The following is a 21509-nucleotide window of genomic DNA, read 5'->3' on the forward strand; positions in this document are numbered from 1 at the left end:
GCACCGTCCTTCCGGAAACTAAGTTCCTGAGGGGAGGGGGTGGGGGAGGGGGATGCAGTGGATCATTCCGTCATACCGGCAAGACCACACAGTCGTTTTTTGCTACGCTTCCGAGGATTGGCTTTGTGTTTTCCTTTGTTCCCTGACCTAAACCTTTCCCGTAGACTTAGTGGACAAACCTGCGTTCGAGGACTATAGGCACCGTCGTTCGAGGATGAATGGCCCCTATGTGCTCATTTTGTTTTCTGTCCTCTAGCGTAATACAATACAGGAACACGCTTATCAGATGCACACGATTTGATTTTCTTCGCACTGTCCAGTCGTTGTGATTAACCGGTTGTTGTTGATACCAACAATAAAGTGTATGACTGATTATAATATTGAGTTAACTTTGCTGTTTTTTTAACCAACTTGTTTAAAGTGTCTGACAGTTACCGTTACAAATCTAGAGCTGGAGACACTTCTGAGATCGAAACATCAGATGCTTTACCCCTATTCTTTTTTAGCTGCGGGATTGCAGCTCAACAAATCATCATGTCTCTCCGTTACAAACGTTGACATTGTCTATTACTCCTACATATTTTGACCGATTTCAGCCAAACTTGGTCAAAGGTTTCAGTAGCCCAGCCCCAACATATCACATGACCAAGCTGGGATCAGAGGTCATCATGGGGTCACTGGGGTCAAAAACCTGATTTTTTTTTGTTTTTTTTACTCAAAACACTACTCCTTCCAGTAATTACATGACGCAATCACGTGACTCATGCATGAACACGAATTCGTTGGCCCGCAGCTTCTGAGATAATTCAGATCGAGCTTGTTTATAAACTTTTTAGTACATCTGTAATTTACTTTATCCATTTGAATTGGTGATCCATTCTCCGAATGAACAATTCTGATATTCTAGAGTACGGTAAATTTGTTGATGTAAATAGGCCCGTTGATTGGCGGCACTGTTGCCTCTGTCAGAATTAGTAATTTGGTACACCTGCCAAACTGAGATAGTTTCTGATTGTTTTCTTTCTGCCTTCCATTGAAGTTCCGGTCTGTCGTGATTCATTTCCTACGAACTTCGGCCTTCGAGGCTAGCTTATGTCTCCTTGTTTGAGTTTTAGAAGTGTTAATTATTCTTAAAGTCAAGAAAGGTACTGAAGACCCCAAGTTTCTGCTCCGAATTCTGCATTTTAAGCTCATGCTGAAGAAGGCTAGCGCCATTTTGTTTTGCTGATGTCATTTTTTTGCGAAAGTCTCGTGCCCATTTCCCAATAGTGCACACTGCATGTAAACTGATGTTTCAGATCTGTGGGTGTGATTAACGGAATAAATGTGTGTGATGTCGCGCAGAACGCAGCTGTGCCGGCGCAGTGTAAATTTGGGACTATTATATGAAATACTGACTCACTGGTAGTATCGCGCATGCCTATACGTGTACATTGTGAACATTCAACCACTAAACGGTAACTAAAAGGCACCGGATTTCAAAGGAGTCAAAAATTCATGTGACACTGGAAACGTGTTTCAGACCAGCCAGCCGGTCTTTATCAACCGTTCAAAACCGGCCACGTGACGGGCTCTCGACCAATAGGAGCGGGTAAACCGTCGTGGGTATTTATGAAAGGTTTTAAAACCGACCAGATTCTGTATAACACTGACCGTTCACTGTTTTAAAATTTGTGAGCATGTAAATTACTGTACAATATTGGTCAGTTTGTCTTTAGTCAAATCCAGTTGGACATGCAGCTTAAATGCGCCCGTTTCTTATTGAAGGTGTGAACAGTTATAGTTATTGTATTGTTATGTGGTACATACCCAGAGCATGCAATAGACATTGCCTGATTTTTTGTACGCGTGTAGTTGATTGGCGAAGGCGTTGACACGTTGTCAATTAGCTCAGGATTACGGTTACTAACGTTTGCTAAGCCGGTTTGGCGGAAATTGGATTAAGGGATTTGTACAGCCATTTATAGCATGGTTACCGTGGATTGTGTGTCCGTGATACAGAATTGGTTCCGGGCTTTTGTGGAACGAAAACACCTACACGGCTCTGGGAAGTGGCTGCAGCCACTACCGTAGACTCGTGTGTAATTTCAAGCCGTAGCAAAGTAAATCGGACACTGCCCAAGCTTCAAGCATATCAACCGCAGCCATGTTTCTTTGCGTGCTCACTCTTCATAAATTGTGCCATGAATCATTGATTGTGTACTTCACCCATGTTTCTATGTTACCAGCACTCCCGGCGGTTCTGTGATTAATACTGCATCACGGTCAATTGGGATTTCGGTGCTAGGGCCCCTGGAAATACAGGGATAAAATAAAACTATCGACCTTAAACATGAGTCTTGCACGAGGACACAGTGCTTAATAAGCACAGAAAAATATTGCTCTGAAAATGTACGCGAAGCGGAAATCGGCTGTGAGTCAAAAGATGACATTATGGTTGGGAACCGATTTCTCGCTAGGCAAAGATATTTTGTCGCGCTTAGCACTTTTCTGAGTTAATTAAGCAGCGCCACGAGTTCGACCCCTGCGCCCAATTTCATGTAGTCTGAGGATTGGATGTTTACGTGTGCAGAGCGCTCACGAGCATGCGTACTCATGGTAGCAGACCAGTAAATAAACTTCCATAGACCCCAATGGTAAATGCTCCCACTTCAAAAATTCGGGAAAAATACTCACAACTCTCCAAGGTGTTCGAAACACACATCAAATTAAAGCTTATTTCATCATCTTTCATTTTCTTTTCAATTTTTGGGGAGTCAACTGATGACTTTTAGGAGAAATTTCCATCTGAAGATGATCACCCCTGAAAATAGTCCTGAAGCCCATCGCCATTTTGAAAAACGATGCCTACACTCCATTGCAAAGTAGAGCGCTTTTAGGGTTCAAATTACAGCAAAATTACACAGAACTGCAAGCTACCAGTCCTGTGCACGGTTTCCACCCATATTTTTTACAAACCCTCAAGTTCATGACCCACAGCATGCTCAAATACCGAAGATTTTGAGGGCATGCAAATCGTGATTTGGCCGGCGCAGGCAATTTCGGACCGATTTACTGGTCTGCACCCTCATGCGACAGGCCGCCACGCGTCAGCCAATCGGAGCCGCCTTTAGAAATTGCGACGTCATTTTAGGGCAGACGTTCTGGTTCTGGTGCGGTACTGCAAAGTCTCCTCGGTATCAGCAGGGATGCAATATACAGGCACAGTAAAACGTGCCCGCTGAATTCGACCAAAGCTGTTGATTGGTCAATACCTGCCATGGTTTTATCTCATTCAACATCGGGATACTGAAGACACTATAAAATGCGCTCGCTGAACGGTCAGAGTCTGGCCGGTAAGAAGACGCAGTGTTGTTTTACATAATCTGCACGCAAACCGTAGACGCTTGCCGTGCACGCGTCTAATTCCATTATAGACTGAAATATCACGGAGTTGCTTACCAAAATTAACCTGTTTGTTGAATCATATAATAATGAGAATGTTATTATGAGTTGATTGCACTTTGTCTTGGGGACAAAGTGATTACAAAGGATTAGAAACCTAGCGTGGACCATACCTAAAACCCCTGTGTTTTACTTAGTTGAAATGAGGAATAATGATGTTAATCCATTTCCCGCTTCGGAGTTAATTGTCAAGTGGCATAATTGAGACTTCCGTTAGTAGTTGGCGGATGGAGCAAGCGTTCGGTGTATCTATGGGAATTTTTGTGTGTGTTTTTTTCAATAAAAGTCTTTAATCACCTATTTTCATGAACTACAAAACCATGAAGTCAATTTTGAAATTGTTTGATTGTGCAGATTCTGCCTATATATCCTTGGCCTCAACCCCTATGAGTTGCATTTAATTTTAGTCTCGCATCACTGCGCAATTGTCAATTGATCACAACAACATTTTTGGACACTGTGACTCAGTTCCTTGCCTAGATCAATTTCAGTGCTGTGTTTTGTACATGTACATGTAAGCTCACGGTGTAAAATCCTGCATGTTGTCAAAAATGGCTGATGAGATTTGGGATTGGAATCATTTGCCCTTGGGCATTAAACTGAGGACTTAACATGATGATAGCTAGGCAAATTATTCCAATCCCAACGGCAGCCCTTTCACAACAAGAGGGATTTTTACACAGCTAACATAAAACAGCATTGAAATTGATTAAGGCAAGGGTCCAAAACTGTTGTTATGATCAATTGACAATGGTGTAGTGATGCGTGACTGAAATTAAATGCATACGGATTAAGGCCAAGGATAAGGAGTATCTGCACAATCAAGAAAAACAAATGAAAATTGACTTCGTGGTTTTGTGGTTATTTCAAAAATTGACGGACGTATCTTTGAGAAAAAATGTATAGGAAAGACAAACCGCAGGGACACGTCATCACTCTACACTCACGGCCCCCTCCAATGGCGAAATCTTTGCACTAATTATTGTACAAAGTTACTGCCCTCTGAGCGTAATATCTGTACAATAGCTAGCACAATGCTAGCGCCATCGAAGAGGGGCGTCGTGATAAAAATGACGGCGTGCCCGTATTTGTCTATTTAACTCCCAAACATGCCATACGAAATTCGTTATGTCGTGGTTACTTGTATGCCTACATGACTTTTCAAAAATTATTATGAGATTAAAACCCTTGGCTGGGGATGATTATCAGAAATTCGAAAGTCATTGATATTAAACATTATTAGCATCGAAGGATCAAATTTCCATAGGTGGCAGAGAAATGAAGCAACGGTCATTTACTACGTTTGTAATAACAATTCTTGTGTGACTATATTTACAGTCAATATTTTATTGTATACAAAATAGCTTTCAAAAAGATATATTCCATATTTGTCACTTAAACAAATACTTTCATTAAGACACATGTGATAACTTTAATTAGTTGTTAAAGCAGCTCTAATATCATCGCGAGACATTCTGCAATAAATCGACGGGAAATATTCTAATATTACCCTCGCGATTATTATGAATAATAATATACAATCATCTTCGCCTGCGAAGACTTTTAATTTCGCGATAGTACCGTAATTTTAAAGCTGATAACATCACATGGTACAAAATACTTTTTTGACCGATCTAAAAATTAAGAAATAGACTAAGCACAATTATTGTCATGATATTGCTGCAAATCTAGGATTGAACACAGGGTTCAAAAATTGTAGTTGATAAAAGCTGGTAACTCAAGCACCCATCACCCAACATTTTAGGTCAATTTCACCTCGTACAACATAATATAAAAACCAATTTAACAATTTTGTTTTTAAATGAATGTCACTGACGTCATTTTACGTACAACCAATCTCATAACAAACTTATGTTTTTAAATAAAAGTGCATTATATTAAAGGGAAACAGTTCAACAAATAAACAAAATCGGCAACCTCGTAAATAATCATAGTTGCCAAACCCCAAACTAAGTTTCCCAATCCGATTTCAGAATCACAATAAATCCTCGAGAACAGAGCCTCAAATCTCCGAAGCCGGGAGCGCATATCGAGCGCACGGGATATTGAAGATGTGGGTCACGCTATGAATTTGGGGTCCAGTTTTTTTTCTGTCCCTGTTATGTTACATCTGGCATATATGATTTTAGCATTCTGAAGCACTTAATGCAGTCGTCCTCCAAGAGCGAGTACAAATAGCATTGTTATACCTCTGTCTTGAATACTCTATTTTCATTGGCCTAGGACGATCACGTGTTAAGTTAAAAAAAAAAGTCATGGCACACTCCCTGTCGATATCGCGTACGTGATATCCCACAGGAATAGTGCTATGACTTTGTACGTACGGTACATGTACGTACGGTGTGAAACGCTTGTATCGTTGGTACCCATGCTATTTTCACCATGTTTTCACACATGAGTGGGAGCAGCGAACTAGCAGACGATCAGCTGTTTCGAGCACGCGACATGCATGTAAGTTGACGTTCGATTGTCATGATTGTTGTGTTTACTGCTGTTTGTTTTCGTGATTTGTACATCACAATCCAACGAATCCAAGACAGAGGTATAACAAAACAATTGTTGACTGCTGTGATGTGGGATACGACGTTTTGAACACCCGAGGGGAGCATAATCAGCATAGCACCCGAGACGAAGTACCAAGGTGCAGGGACTCGGAAAAATGTCACATTTTACACTAGATTTATAGAATGACCAATAAACAACAAACATTTACATCAAGTCTAACTTGTATCAGTCCTGTCTGATCTTATCCAAACACAGGACTTCTGCGAATCATCTGAAAAACAGAAGCGCCACCAACGCCGACGCGACACAAATCCAGAGACCGGAAGCTGTCCTGATGGCGTCATCGGGGATGCCCACATCGTCCGTGACCACAGTATCTTCTGAACATCCCAGAAAGTCTACCGTTAGCCACCTAGTCCCCGCTTCAGCCGTCATGCTGCCGTCGCTGAATTGCCAGTACTGGTTCCCCTTGATGAGGTATACGTTGTCTGCAAATGGAAAGACAGCAGTTGAAAGGTATGACGTAACAGATGGCTTAAATATTTGTTGTCTTTAAATTAAACTAGTCCGAAAATTTGGGACTCTCAATACTGTGTATGGGAGTCCCAAAACTTAAGGTATTGAAAGCATGCAATACAAGAAAATAGACTGGCACCTGAAACAACCAGTCCAACACCGCTTAACAGTACTGCATCAATCAACTGTGTCAAAAGAAACATCTGGCATGTTTGGTACTAGTCTCTATTTCTACACATTTCTTCATAGTCAGCGGCCACCCGAATGAATGAAGAGGTCAGTCTTTTCCAACAGTTGGACCATGGTTGGACACGGTGCCAGTCTAGTCTTTAGCCTCAATTTGAAATCAATTGACTTTCCTCACATGTGCAAAATATTGAAGAAAAATCTCCTTTAAAAATTAAATTGAGTCTTTAAATTTGGTTGGTGAAATACTGAGGACCTTTTCTTTACCCAATGGAGAATTTTGCTGGCGAAAGAGTGAGTAAAATTGGCCTGATTTCGTTTTGCATGTTTTTCAGCACACAAGGTCCCAGTAGTCAAGACATAGTATGGAATTGGAACAAAAGTCACTTGTTGGTGCTATTCTCTCGGGCAAAGACACAATTTTTTCCCAAAGTGGAAAAGGCCTGCTGCAGAATCAGATAGAGGCGTTGCATTCTTGGCAGTGTTGAGTCCAGTCCATCACAAGTCATTGCACAAGTCTTTTCATAAGTCCAGTAGTTACAAGCAACGAGATGGACAATGACAAAGGAATGCCTTTGTTACAGTTCACGCGAAATACTAGTGACTTGACTTGAGACGAGAACTGTCATGGATATTTGATGGATTCGTGATGGACTCAGCTACACTAGACTGTGTCTGACTTGCCTGAATCCTGTATTACTGTGTGTTTGCCGATTGTGCAAGTGAAACGAAGTTGAGAAGCTACCGCATTCAAAACACCCTCAGCAGACATTTTAATCAGGTGAGTTCAAATGATTGGAAGTAATAACGCCCGCTTATCGTGCTTCTTTCTATCATGACAAACACAAACTGAGGCACGAACTGTCTGATTTTTTTTTCATTAAATGAATTCGTTCTAATGAAAACTCAGCATGGCCAATTTAAGTCCCTTTCATGCGGATAGAGAATTAAACTATATTCTGAGAGCCATGGAATTGGGAGATTGAGGACACGTGACACTGTGCCTCTGGCGTGGACTTGCATGGGCTTCCAATTCTGAGCACTTTTGATCCAACTGGATCCGAAAGTGGCGCTTTTTAGCCATATTGTGGAGGGATCCTTTTTTCAAAATGGCTACTTTTTCATTTCGGGAAACATCGTTCGTTTGAGGGGTGGTCTTCTTTGGGTGAGAATTTCTCTAAAAAGTCATCGGTCAACCCACCAAAAATTGAAAAGAAGCTGAAAGATGACATGTTGATCATAATTTTTCTGTGCAGCCTGAACACGTGTGAGAGTTCTGAGTATTTTGAAAAGAATTTTGAAGTATGGGGATTTAACACTGTTGTCTTTTGGAATTTATTTGCTTGGTTGCGCCCCCAAGAGCCCGGATTCGACCGTATGATTCAAAGCAGAAGAGGTCGCCCCTTCGAAAAACGATCTTTGTTTAGAGTGCTTAAATTTCTACTCACTGTCGAAGTGGAAAGCCGCATCTACGCGGTCGGGTCCTCCAACCCACTCCTCCGTGATCAACTTAGGATAGTCGCCTTCCATCTGCTCATCCATGCCGTCAAAGCGCCAACAGAGGTCGCCCTTGAAGAAGTACGTCTTGGCCTCTCGCCTGAGCGAGAGGACGGCGTCGACTTCAGACGGTTCGCCTCCCGTGAGTCTCGGAAGATCCTGGGGGAAGCCACGCTTCAGGCTCAGCCCGTTAAACTCCCAGTGCCTTGTTCCTATCCAAAAACATTGATAACGCACAATTACCAGACTATACTGCTTATATTTCGTGCACTTAGTGTTTCCTCATACACACCACACTAAGAAAGGCGAAATATAACGGATGAAATATATTTTCATGATCCTTGACTAAGCATTTTGATGTAAACATGCATATCACAGGTGTTACTAACATTATGGCCAAAAAAATCGAATCAGAATGGGGAAAAATACTTTGATCACACAAAACAACAAAAACAAATGAATTTATGTCAGTTACCTTTTATGAAAACTATCGACCCGTCGAGTTTCTCGAAGACAGCGTCGGCACCAGAGGGCGCCATTTGCCAAAACCTACTCGTTGGCATCGGGTAACCAGTGAGCGGGGTACCAGAATTTGACAGCCGCCACATTTGGTCTTTCTACAGAAGAATGAATGAGCAGAAGTTGGTTGTATCACTCTTTTGAGTCTATCAAAAAGTTGAGCCAATTTGACTACCGAGTGACTATCGTCGACATATGCCCTATAAAATTCTGCTCGGCACAAATTGTTTTTTTTTTTACTAAAAGAGAACCAACAAGTTTATTGTGTGTATCGTTTTGACTTGGTCGGAACAAATTTGACATGGTAATTTTTCCCGGTAGTATGCCCTGTTTGTTACTTTAACAGCTTCTATGTTTCGAAACTCCGGACTATAGAGTGGTGCAAAAAGAAGGAAACCCACTTTTGACGGGAATTTTAACCTACTTACTTAACTTATTTGAACTGGTTTTTTTATAATGTAGTGAAGTATAGTTCTTCAACCAAACGTGGTGACAAAATCGCAACAATAATGTTATTATGCTAATTTGAATACAAGTCACCATAATCACTGTTGTCTACGTGTGAGTCTAGTGTAGTGGGTTTTTTTGTCTTCGAAACAAGCTCCGGAGCTCAGTCAAGCGGGTGAAATAAAGCCATCCGTGGACAAACAGGTTTGGCACATGACATTATTAAACTACCATATCCCGGAGACAAAATATGCATTTGCAATCATTTTTTTCGTCACGTATGTTTAAAGATCAATATTTTAATACCATTAAATTGAGTTTTTAAAATATGCTCAACAAGTAAGCGAAAAGTGCTGCCAAAAGTAGGTTTTCCTTTTTTTTTTGCATCACCGTGTAGAGCTTCGGCGGAAATCGAAAAGGTCTAAATTGGGGCCCGTAGTCGTCAAATGTTTTACTGTCTGAAATTGTCAGTCTTTATGCTTGGAGATCGTCTGCTTTCCTTACTTAAGAAAGATTCCATGTGACACATTTGATAGTGCACTTTCACTTCTAGATTTTCGTTAGGATATTTCGACAAAATATACACCTTGCATTTACTATGAAGACGCACCCACGCACCATTCTGAATTCCGGGTTCTTTGTATTGATAAAAGGCAAAATTAGGGTCCGTCATTAAAATATAAAACAGTGTCCGACGCGTCGGTCCCTAAAGTGAGATAATTGTTTCACCTAAAATAATTACCTTAAAGATGAAAACTTCTCCACGGATATCGGACACTGCTGAGAATTTACCGACACAGGTAGGCGACAGGGTGGGTTCGGCGGTCACAGGCGGGTTAGTGGGCTCTGGTGGGGAGGTAGGACGGGGCTGAGGGCGGGGCGGCGGTCTGGGATTGGAACCTGACGATAAAAAGGGGAAATGAAAACCAAGAAATAAGAATCTTACAATAAACCACATAGTAACACTATTCGGTAAGATGACTTGTTGATTGTTATTAACCTTCTTGTGTCAATAGAATGCACTGTTTTAATTTGTAAGACGAAATAGCTGTATCTGAATGTTTCAAAGCTTGAGAGCATTAAACATGCATGTACTTCGGGCGCGCGTTGCAAAACGTGTCACCGATAAAAGATTTTTGGATATAGCTTTATCTGAATGTTTCCAAAGATTGAGAGCATATACATGTACTTCAAGAGTGCGTTGCAAAACGTGTCGCCGATAATTGAATTTTGGATGGGATCGATTTTAGATGGAGAAGTTAAAGTCATTACCCTTGTTCAACTTTTTTTTTTTTAAATATATACATTTTCCCTTCGAAAACATTTTTTAGGCTTTCGTATCAAGGAAATTGCCTGCCCCAAGTCTGTTAAAATGTCTTAAAATCGTTTTTTTACTCGTCACGACTGACCGACCATTTCTTTTTTTAGAGATTTGGAATTTGTTTATCTAACACTTTAAAGGGAAAATACAACATTTGCAAACGTCAAAAAATAAAACTACCAAATCATTTTGAAATGCCTTGCTGGACTGTTAGTGAATGACAGTGTAAAGCATCCTGTAAAATCATGGCACCTGGTATACTGTCATTTTCAAGAAAAGTGGTATTTTTATATCAATTTCCAACGCTGATCGGCCGATCAGCGTTGGAAAAAACTGGCTTTTTTTTCAAATACTGGCCCCAGTTGACCATCGCACTTGTTTGCAATCGATTACACACCTATGAACGGGTACAAGCCAGCTAGACTGGTTCCCTGACCTTACAATTCCCCAATATATGTAAACTGCTCTGTGTCTTCTTAAATGGAGTCAGGGCCCAGACTACAGGAAAATGATTGTTTTTCTTGGTTTTTTATAGCATTTTCGAACTCAAAACCTCAAAAACGTCAGTGTAACTATATTTGCTATATATTTCCAACCCCCCAATTCCATCCATTTCTGAAAATTACAGCAAAAGCCAATGATGTATATTCCCTTTAATACACTCCTGAAAAAATTAACAAGAACTGCTAGTAATATATGTTTGCGAAATAATTGTTACATAAATCTGTGATTTCATTTGTAGACGTCCTCACCATACAAGCTTTGGATTCCAGCGATGTCGTCATAGAGCAGCCGGAATTCGGGATCGTAACCCTGGTAGTAGGGCGCCATCAACGCCCCAGGCACGTCAGAGTGACCCAGGCCGAGGGAGTGACCTAACTCGTGGGCGGCAACGGTGAAGAGATTGGTTCCTGTGTGAATAAAGGTAAGTGGTGTGTTATGATCTTAATCTGGGCCCAAGCTTCAAGAAGCTGCGTTGCAGAGTTGGTTGCTTTATCTTTGCAAAATTCATCTACAGTATACGTCACTCGACATGCTGTAGTTATCTGCACCGAGCAAAAAGGGACTGAGAATCAGGTACAATGCAGTGTCATGTTAGCTGGTGACCGTAGTAATCGAGTTTATAATACACGATTTAGTCTCAAATTCACTTTCAAGCCGAATCGCAAGTCAGGTAAAAATAAAAACCGTACCAGGGGAGGGACAGTGGCATGACTGGGGGTGCTACTTTCACAGTAAACTCGAATCGTGTGGAGTGCTGTGGCTTCGTGGTTGAGGGCAATGGATTCATGGTCTGCAGGTAAAGCTGCAGGTTGTGGGTTCGAGTCCAGCCTTTGGGTCATGGTGCGTGTGCCCTTGAGCAAGGCACTTTGTCACGCATTGTTTTCTCCACCCAGGAGTAAATGGGTACCTGCGAAGGTACGGCGCTGATATTGAGCTGCTGCAGAATTGGTCTCATGCCCTAGGGGCAATGTAAAGCGCTTTGACACCTTTGGAATAAGGCGCTATATAAGCACCACATGGTGTCGGCCAAACTTTTAAAAACATTATGTGATTCCAATTCTATTGATCTGTGAATGTTTTATGTTGGTGAAACGCAGAGAGGTTTTAGCACTAAGTGCTACAGTTGTGCATTTGTTCTTACGAAGAGATCAGACTAGAATATGAGTTTACACATTTTGGGGGGTATTGTACGCCTAAGGGTAACAACCTGTGTGTAGTCCTAAATGTGCTGTAGATATATTTTAGTAGGGGACCTAATAGCTACACTGTAGAGTCTAAAGTAATGACCAAAGTCATTTGGAAAGGATTGACATTTACATGCTGTAACACTGCCAGTGGGTTAAGACCCCCCCCCCAAAAAAAGTGACCTTAGTAAAGCTAGTCAGAGTTTGGTACCAAGACGTGCTACGTTAAATTGAACGTATTATCATGAGTTGAAGAGTTTATTGAAGTACCTTCGTATGAAGCATATGTAAACGTTTCGTCGTCGTCGAAATGCGCATCACCGCCGATATCAGCCCCGGGGAAGAACGCATGCGCGAGCGTGCCACCCCGCCCGTCGAAGGCGTAACTGTCGCCATGGCTACGCCGGGCGAACTTGATGTGGATGTCCGGGTTCCCGCTCTGAATCTCGCGGAATCGCAGCGGTGTGACGTCACTCCAGGTCTTGAAGGCTCTCTCGATGGCGTCGCGGACCTGAGTACGTGACAGGTCCGGCGTGAAGTTATCAAAGCTGTGGAGTAATTAACGAAAGTTGATTTTGAGCGATTGAATTAAATACTATGGAAAACGTTTGTGTTGAATGAAGGTTCTTTATGTTTTGTGCATTGCTTTTCGCTTGAAATGAAGTACGGTAACAAAAGTGCTCAAAGTATAGGGTGCATATTAAAGTACCGGTAACGACTCTCTTGATGAAGGTTCAGTAAGTAAAGTAAAGTAAAGTCTGTCACGAGCCAATGTGGCCCATCAGGCTGGCATGTATCTCCGGTTTCAGTAGCACGAAACCACTGAGAATATTTCTACTCCCCCTGGATGGGATGCTAGTCCATCGCAGGTTACTCTCCAGCTAATGCCGGTACCCATTCATACTCCTGGGTGGAGAGAGGCAAGTGGCGGTGAAGTGGCTTGCCAAACGACACAACATATGGCCAGTGGCTGAATTCGAACCACGACCCTCTGATCATGAGTCACAAACCCTAACCACTATGCCACACTCCCTCGTTCAGACTGAAGGTTCAGCTCAGTGGATATACAGTACAATTTTAGAGATAACACGTTTCATGTTTTTGAATCGCGCCCTCTCGTGTATCCCTAAAGTAGCACTCGGGACACGATTCTCATTCAGGCAGTCAATGTACGTGACGTCAAGGTAGCAGACCAGTAAATAAACTTCCATAGACCCCAATGGTAAATTCTCCTACTTCAAAAATTCGGGAAAAATACTCACAACTCTCCAAGGTGTTCGAGACACACATCAAATTAAAGCTTATTTCATCATCTTTCATTTTCTTTTCAATTTTCGGGGGGTCAACTGATGACTTTTAGGAGAAATTTCCATCTGAAGATGAACACCCCTGAAAATAGTCCTGAAGCCCATCGCCATTTTGAAAAACGATGCCTAGACTCCATTGCAAAGTAGAGCGCTTTTAGGGTTCAAATTACATCAAAATTACACAGAACTGCAAGCTCCAAGTCCTGTGCACGGTTTCCACCCATATTTTTTACAAACCCTCAAGTTCATGACCCACAGCATGCTCAAATACCGAAGATTTTGAGGGCATGCAAATCGTGATTTGGCCGGCGCAGGCAATTTCGGACCGATTTACTGGTCTGCACCCTCAAGGTCCCAGTGGATGGACAATTCTCGCAGTATTCAGGGGCGGGTCTAGCTTCAGGATAGGGGTTTGTGTGATATGAAGAGAGGTTGGGGTATGGTGGTGAGTGAAGGCGTGCTGTAGGCACGCCATGCTAGGGGGGTCAGGGGCATGCCCCCGGAAAATTTTGAAATCTACGATAGTTTCTCCTGCATTCTTATTTCAGAATACATCAACTTTTGTCGCCGTAGTCCTCACAGAGAGTCATGGCTGACTCATTGTGACCCTTTTGATGACGGAGTTCCACCTCTGCCTGTCCAAAACTGACCGGTAGGCTGAGGTCAGAGACATGCCTGTCAGCTCCTTCACTCCATCGGCCCAGCGGAGTTTCTGTCTGCCACGTGAACGGCTGCCTTCAACCTTTCCTTGCACAATAATCTTCCCCAGATTACCCCCCCCCTTCTCTTCTCTTTCGTGCGGAACTTTAGCGTTCCATTTATTATTTCTGGCCCATTTTACTAGTATCATAACATTAGTCAGTGGCTGAACAGCGTTGTAAACTCCCATTAGATCCGCCACTGGTAATTAAAGAATATCCTTCAATTTAAAAAAAAAGTGTTCCATCGGGGACACTTTCTTTACACGAAACAAAAATGAACACAGAACTAAATTGAAGCATTAGATTATACACACGGAAACCCGAGAGGTACCGGTATACCTTGCGTTTTCTGAGTTAGGAGATTATCTTTACTCTCACTTACTAGTAGGTAAGCTCCTGTTTGTACCAGCGGACTCCCTCGGCTAGGTACCGCCTGGCCCGTCCTCCGCGGTAGCCCCTGGTCCCGTACCAGCGGCTGTCCCGATTTCTACTCGGAAGGTCCGGCAGGCCGCAGCGGGGCTTGTTCATCATCCTGGCTGTCTCCTCGTCAATTTCCCCGGTCATGGGTAAGTGGGAGAACCGCTGCATCAACATGACGGCCTGTCGGACGTCGATCTCGGAGATAAGCTCGTTGGCGTTGGGGTCCGGCTGGCCCATGTACCCGTACTTCTGCAGAAAACCCTGTGGAAGAAAAAACAAATCGCGATTTTATGGAACGTTCACTATACAAACACCGGTGTGTTGAAATAGCACCAGTTGGTTTTTATTAATAACACCAGTGGTGTGTCAATAAAACCATTCAGATAGCGCTACGAATGTACCAACATCCACGGTGTTACAGATAACACTGGTGTAAAAATAACACCAGCTATATGTCAATAACAGTCACGCTACAAAAGTTCATAATACAGGAGTCAAAAAGCGGAACCCAAACCCCAATAATTATATTCCAAAAATAATAATGACGGGATAGCCAGTTTCATAAGCTACTTTTAGATGAAAAAAATACTGAAATTGCTAAATCCGTACAAAGAATATCACCATTTAAACACGATGACCATAAAACCCCTTTCGTCCAAAATTGCGATTTCAAGAATCGTCGTCACAATATTGTCTTCAAACATCACCAGCGATAAAACCTCAGTTTAAAAGTTAAACATATTCGACAAAGTGCTTTTGAAGGCCCGTCTTTTTAAAATCATATTGTTTGCCTATCCAGGGCTGTTAATAAAGATATTGTGTACTACAGTTGTTGACAGTTGTTGAAACAAGTATTCTGTGTCATTTTCTTTGTTGTTCCAAACAGTAAGAATACACAATAAATTGCTTTTTTGGACGAAACAGGTTTTAGGGTTATTGCGTTTAAATGGTGATATTCTTTGAACGGATTGAGCAATTTCAATAGTATTTCCACCTAACAGTAGCTGATAAAATTGGCTTCCAGTCATAATTATTTTTGGTGCTACATTTTTTTTTTAAAGATGCAGCTTCCGAGATCAATTCGAGCTTGTTTCTGAAGTTCAAGGGAAACCACTCGTTTACGCTGATGTCAAGACCGATTTCCCCACCAAAAACCAGAAGTCGTTTTGAGACAATACTATAGGGTTCACAACTTAGGGTCACTGTTTCCTGCTGGTTGTATGTTATCTCCACCTCCCGCCAGGGACGGTTCGCGAACCGGAAATGTGGACAGTGCCTCGATTTGGCAAGCATATCAGGGTCAGAACCGGGGCTTTGTAGTCTGGAGGTCGGTCACAGAGTCCGCTTTTGGGGCAACCACTTTTGTTTAGGAACAATTGAAATTCAAGTTTTAGGTTTCCGTTTCTTGAGACAAGCGGTCGGGGTGAAGCAAGGGACACGAGAAGTTCAGGGATTGTTCCTTCCATCAGACCCGGTCGGAGCTGAGACAAAAGTCTGGTAGCCCATAAATAGTCGTTAAAAATGATGAGTGTTTGAAGATGCATTTCCCGTACTATTTTCGAGTTTCACTTCGAAAAATTTATTGGTTTGCGCGGATCCCACTATCTCCACGCTGGGTGGAGTCGTTAACCCTTCAATTGACGTATTTTTGAGAAGGGGTTCACACAGTCCGGTTTCAAAATGCATATGAATATCCTACGAATTCGTACAATCGACGGTTAAATGGTTATATGTAGGCCTAGTACTTTGACCTCAATTTGCATGTTGACCCCAAGTGGGCGTGGTAAACCTTGGTGAAGCAATTTTGCCACATTTTTTATCATACATTTTTTTAATTTTGCGTAATAGCAATACGTTTTGTTGTGTTTTCATAGAGATAGTGTTGTAATATTTAACTATTAAGACACACCATCTTTTCGCCATCTCCTTACCACTAAAACCTCTTTATCATTTTTCAACAACTGAACAACTTTAAATTGGTTCCTTATTTTCCAAAAAGAGACTTTTGGACGTGAGGCAGACAACCACTGATGTAATGCCGGAAAAGGCGGGAAAGTAATCAAGCAAATCATTTCGCAGCCGCATGTGACCAGAATTTTACTATAGTTTCCTGACGAGCTTGCAGTCACGATGAACAAATATGGAGATGTAGGTCAAGCGTGGGAATGGCTGCCACTCTTTCTCGACATCTTATCATGGTTGGAAACATTTTTGAAAGTGAAAGAGGCGTGACTCTGACTATGAGCGCGGGGTTTCGAAATGACCAATTCTTAGTCAAGTAAAAAGAAAACGAACATGTTACTTTTGGCACAGTGTTTATTGGGGGCAGGCACTCTGTTCTTCGGGTAGTTTGGGGTGTAAATTCATCAACCCAAGTGCTTGAAACTCTCCCTTTTCGCACAGGGAAATATTATGCACTGACGTAATTAAATGATGGGTCTATTTTAAACATTGATTCACAAAAACATGACAACATGGAAATATGAACCACTGTTTCCCCTTTTCTCACTAAATTAAAACAAAATCTTGAAAAGACAGAATTTCACAGGGAGCAGTGATGCCATGACGATTCCATAATTGGACGTAATCAAATCGACACCCTTCCGGAAATAAGAACCACTGTTTCCCCTTTTCACTAAATTAAGAAAAAATCTTGAGTAGACATCATGAGATCATCTAAAAAAAAATTGAGATATTTCTAATTTTTGCTTTTTGGCATCGTATATTAAAAGATACGCTGTCTTTCTGATGTCTGTCTGTCTGTCTGTCTGACTGTCGGGTGTCTGATGTTTGTGTGTCACGTTTTTGTGTGTAAAAGGCCTAAAGAGTGTGCGCAAGCACAAAATGCAACGGTGAACGAAGATGCTTGGTATATTGTATGCATGTCCTTATAATGGTATATATTATGCTCCGATTTGACCGTCCGCTGAAGGCACGGTTGGTACTTGCAAAAAATGATTTATTTGTTTTCTTTTTGCTTTTTTTGGCAAATACGTTTCTTTCAGACTTCGAATAATTCAATATTTCAACATTATCTCTACGAAAATACTCCAAAACGTATCGCTATTTTGCAAAACATAACGTTCTTGATGAAAAATGTGGCAAAATACCCTTTAATCGTCGATCGTACGAATTCGTACGATACGAATATGCATTTCGAAACCTGACTCAAAAATACGTCAAATGAGGACGCACTGATCATGAGACAGAGCCGTATACAGAGAGAGTTCGACAACTTCCGACTGTTGAACCATAAGGGTGCAACAGTGCAAACAAATTCCCATAGTCACTAGTGGTAAATGCCCATACTTCAAAATTCTTTTAAAAATACTCAGAACTCTCTCAGGTATTTAAGCTGCACAGAAAAATGATGATCGACATGTCATCTTTCAATTTCTTTTCATTTTTTGGTGGGTTGAACATTGACTTTTCGAGAAATTCTCGCCCAAAGAAGACGACCCCTATTTTCCCCAAAGCGGAACGGTAGACATCTTGAAAAACGATCCCTCCACAACTTGGCAAAATAGCGCCACTTTCGAGCCCAATCGTATCCAAAATGTTCAGAATTGGAAGCCCCGAGTCCGGGCCAGAGGTTCATTACCATATCTCTTCAATTCCCCAATGTTATGGCTCTCAGAACTCTCTAATATAGAATATTTTGAGGGTACATGTATAACTTTTATTCATGAGCTCGGCGGATGGGTTTAGGCCTATTTACAGGTGTGCACCCATAATGGCCGTTCATTTCGTGTACAGTGCAGCTTGCGACTATTGTGTACGAATTATGTATGTGCACTGATGCATAATCCGCCATTTTGGTTGCAAACAGTGCGACCCTCATGTTGCAACTCTTTCTCATATACGGCTCTCTTCTAAGACACCCAGCCTAGTAGTGATACATAATTTGCGACGCCACACAGGTCTATCGTCCAACTTGAGAAACAAGTTCCCATTTCTCTGTTTACGTTAGGAAACAATGGCCCACACAGAGGCCCATGACAATGATGACATCCTAATGCAATGAGACTGTGAAAGTGCAGAAAACAGGCATTTGCACTGTTTGAAGGGTTCCCGGTCACAGGCGGCCATTTCATGAAGTAAGCCAGGAAATCCGGCTTGAGTCCCGAGTAATGTTTGTGTTTCTAGAATTTTGTTATGACAATTCAATTGCTGACACACCAGACAAAATAACTTCCTGTACGCGTTTATCTTGTTTTTCATTATCATGGAAATTAATTGATATACATGTACTTATAATAATCAATCTATGAACAAAAATTTCTGTACTTCCATTAATGTCCATTCGTTTGTGTCATGAACTGAACTGTGACATCTCAACCCTTTCTGTAAAATTAACTTATTGGTGCCTATTAGACGTTATTGCCCAAAACTTCAGTTTGCAATTTTGAAAGATTTGTTTTTGGCCGTAAATTTTCAAAATAATGTGCTGCATAATGAAGTTACATCGTTTGAAATAAAACCATGCACGATGTTCAGCCCATTTCTTAGAGAGTTCAAAGAGCGGACGATAAAAAAAACTACTATCGTCTTTTCTGTAACTTAAAGAAGATGTAATATTGTATTGTTAATGTGACCCCGAAACAGCTGTTCGAAAAGTGAGTCATACAAAAAAAAGACGAGAATCGATTTTACATTGTAAAATGCCTTGCGACATATCCTTCTTTTGCCGTTAGACTTTAACACACCTTGACTTTGTGCCCAACACATCCGTACAACTCATTTAGGTTGTGTAATCACTATTTTAAAATGCAATAGTCATGAAAGTTATTTACAGGATGTCCCAATAAACATTGCGCATAAAGAAATTGCTGATTTTCTCAAAAGTTGGTCAGACTAGCTAATCAAATTATATATAGTTTTAAAGCCTATCGTCTTGTTTATAATTGGTGAAAATATCAAGAAAATCCATCAATGCAAACCAGAGATATTGTTGATTTTGTAAGGCTATATTATTTTTCTCCTGAACAATAAAAATACTGTATAGTATGTTAACAAAGAACGTCAAAAGGGCCTATTCAACGTTGACGCTCGAGTAATTTGCATTTAGAGCAGTTTATACCACGTGGTTTTGAATAATCTTCTTCGATGAACAATCAAATAAACACCCTCTAGCTATGCTGTTTCTTCTTTTATTTATTTATTTGTTTATCCAAATGCAACATAAACGCCATGCAATATTTCAAGCACTGCGTAGTCACATACCAATAACCCAATAATTGGTATATACAAGCAAATACTAAGTGTACTTGAACTCCTCCTGCCTTAGATGTGCGCTTAACCGGCATGTTAAATCATTGCGACCTTCTCAGTGCTGAGAATAAACTTTGTTTTACGTCCGCATTGCAGAGGGACGTAACGCGCAGGGAAAAGATTTGTTACATTAGTAATCAATTGGGCTAACGCCATTATGCTGGTAAAAATATAATGAAAAACTTCCCTTTCTTCCATTATTTTAATTACGTATGAATGACGTAGCCCTTTGAGGCAAAATATATACCAAATGAAAGATATTTCAAGGCTCTATCGATTACCCTAAAAACTTGAATGTGACCGTTTGACACCCCCTATGACCTTTTTTCCACGCACCGACGTTATGCTATTTAAATGAACACATTAATTATGAGTTTCAAATAATTATTACATTATATCTAGGTCAAGTGGATAAATAGATACTAAATAGGTATTCAATCTTTACCTCTAGAGCCAGTCACTAAATAATTGTATAAACTATGAAAATACTGGACACAACTATAGCTTAGCCTTCTGAAATGGTTATAAAATACCACAACTTACCACACCACTCATCAGGTGCTGTACCTCCTTCGATTGCACGTAGAGAACGGCTTGTAGGGATACTACAAGACTAATCAGCGACGTCAATGTAAGACTGGCCATAGTCCGGCAGTCCTGTTGGAGATGTTGATATATTCTGACCGAACCCTTCAACTTTATTTTAAAATTGATACGGCAAGAAATGAGTCTGATATCACATCAACTGGTGGAATCTCTTTGAGGTCAATGCTGCATGCAGCTGTGTCGACTTATTACGTGCAGGACAAGGAAATGCCGGCGCCCGTGCTGCACTGAAACCCTTCCAGTAATGTTCGCAGTTGAATTAATTAAATGGCATTTCAGTTCTGCCTCTCCGTGTTTTTATACTGCACGCTGTGTCATTGGAGGATCCTTCCTCTCTGACACCGGAAATATCGTCACCATTTTGCCAGGAAACCGCACCAAACCAGGGCCACGTATGGCATTATCTGGCCGTTTGGACTTCCAACAATTGCAGTATGAACCCGGTAGATGTATAATGATATGGTACTCGTCAGACTGTTGTCAGAAACCTTCATATTTCTACGAAGGTCCTGCGGTCTTGATATCCGTCAATTTCCACTGAATTGTTTTACACGATGCAGACCAAGCCCGTAGTTCAAGGCACATTGGACCAGGGACGTAAATCCGGGGTGGGGGGGGGGGGGGGACGGGTTAATATCCCCCACTTTTTGACCAGGGGTATGGGCCATTTGATCATCCCCCAACTTTTTCGTGGTGAGAAAAAAACCCGTGGATTTCCAGGTTATTTTTTAAACTTCCCAGCAGCTAAAATGCATTTAAGTTAAGGAGAATAGATGAGGAACTGTACAGATTCGCGCTGAGAATGGACGAGGCGAAGCCGCTAGCACGACTCTGCAGTTCCACATTATGTAGCACGGGTATGTAACAGAGGGAAGAGCCCGTCTTTTGTGTTGATCATTGTGTTACCAGAACTCAGGAATTCTTTTGAAATATCTAGTGGAGATGTATTTAGGTAACAACAGTGAAGAGTGTGTATAGGGTATAGCGAGATGGGGGGGGGGGGGGGGCGGGGGTACTCGTCTGTCACATATTGTGCTGGGTATACCCAATCTCCACATTT

At 41.5% G+C, this 21509-nt stretch overlaps 1 protein-coding gene across 1 annotated transcript; it reads right to left on the reverse strand.

Annotated features, from left to right (window-relative positions):
- Positions 1-5982: 5982 nt before the first annotated feature.
- Positions 5983-21063, reverse strand: LOC119728345 (matrix metalloproteinase-14-like). Its single transcript, XM_038200551.1, has 8 exons — positions 20387-21063; positions 14535-14833; positions 12415-12692; positions 11209-11367; positions 9878-10035; positions 8645-8786; positions 8121-8381; positions 5983-6458 (listed from the first exon to the last, which is right to left on the reverse strand). Exons 1-8 carry the CDS (start codon positions 20486-20488, stop codon positions 6238-6240), a joined length of 1620 nt encoding a protein of 539 aa, XP_038056479.1. The 5' UTR covers positions 20489-21063; the 3' UTR covers positions 5983-6237.
- Between the last annotated feature and the right edge of the window lie 446 nt (positions 21064-21509).

This window comes from Patiria miniata, unplaced genomic scaffold, assembly GCF_015706575.1.
Source record: "Patiria miniata isolate m_02_andy unplaced genomic scaffold, ASM1570657v1 HiC_scaffold_1, whole genome shotgun sequence".
NCBI classification, from domain to species: domain Eukaryota; kingdom Metazoa; phylum Echinodermata; class Asteroidea; order Valvatida; family Asterinidae; genus Patiria; species Patiria miniata.

Coding starts and splice junctions, on each gene's coding strand:
- LOC119728345 (XM_038200551.1), bottom strand. CDS start 20,488: ATGGCCAGTCTTACATTGACGTCGCTGATTAGTCTTGTAGTATCCCTA. Junction 14,834..20,386: donor AGCACCTGATGAGTGGTGTG/GTAAGTTGTGGT, acceptor TTTCTTCCACAG/GGTTTTCTGCAGAAGTACGG. Junction 8,787..9,877: donor GAGAAGTTTTCATCTTTAAG/GTAATTATTTTA, acceptor ATTCTTCTGTAG/AAAGACCAAATGTGGCGGCT.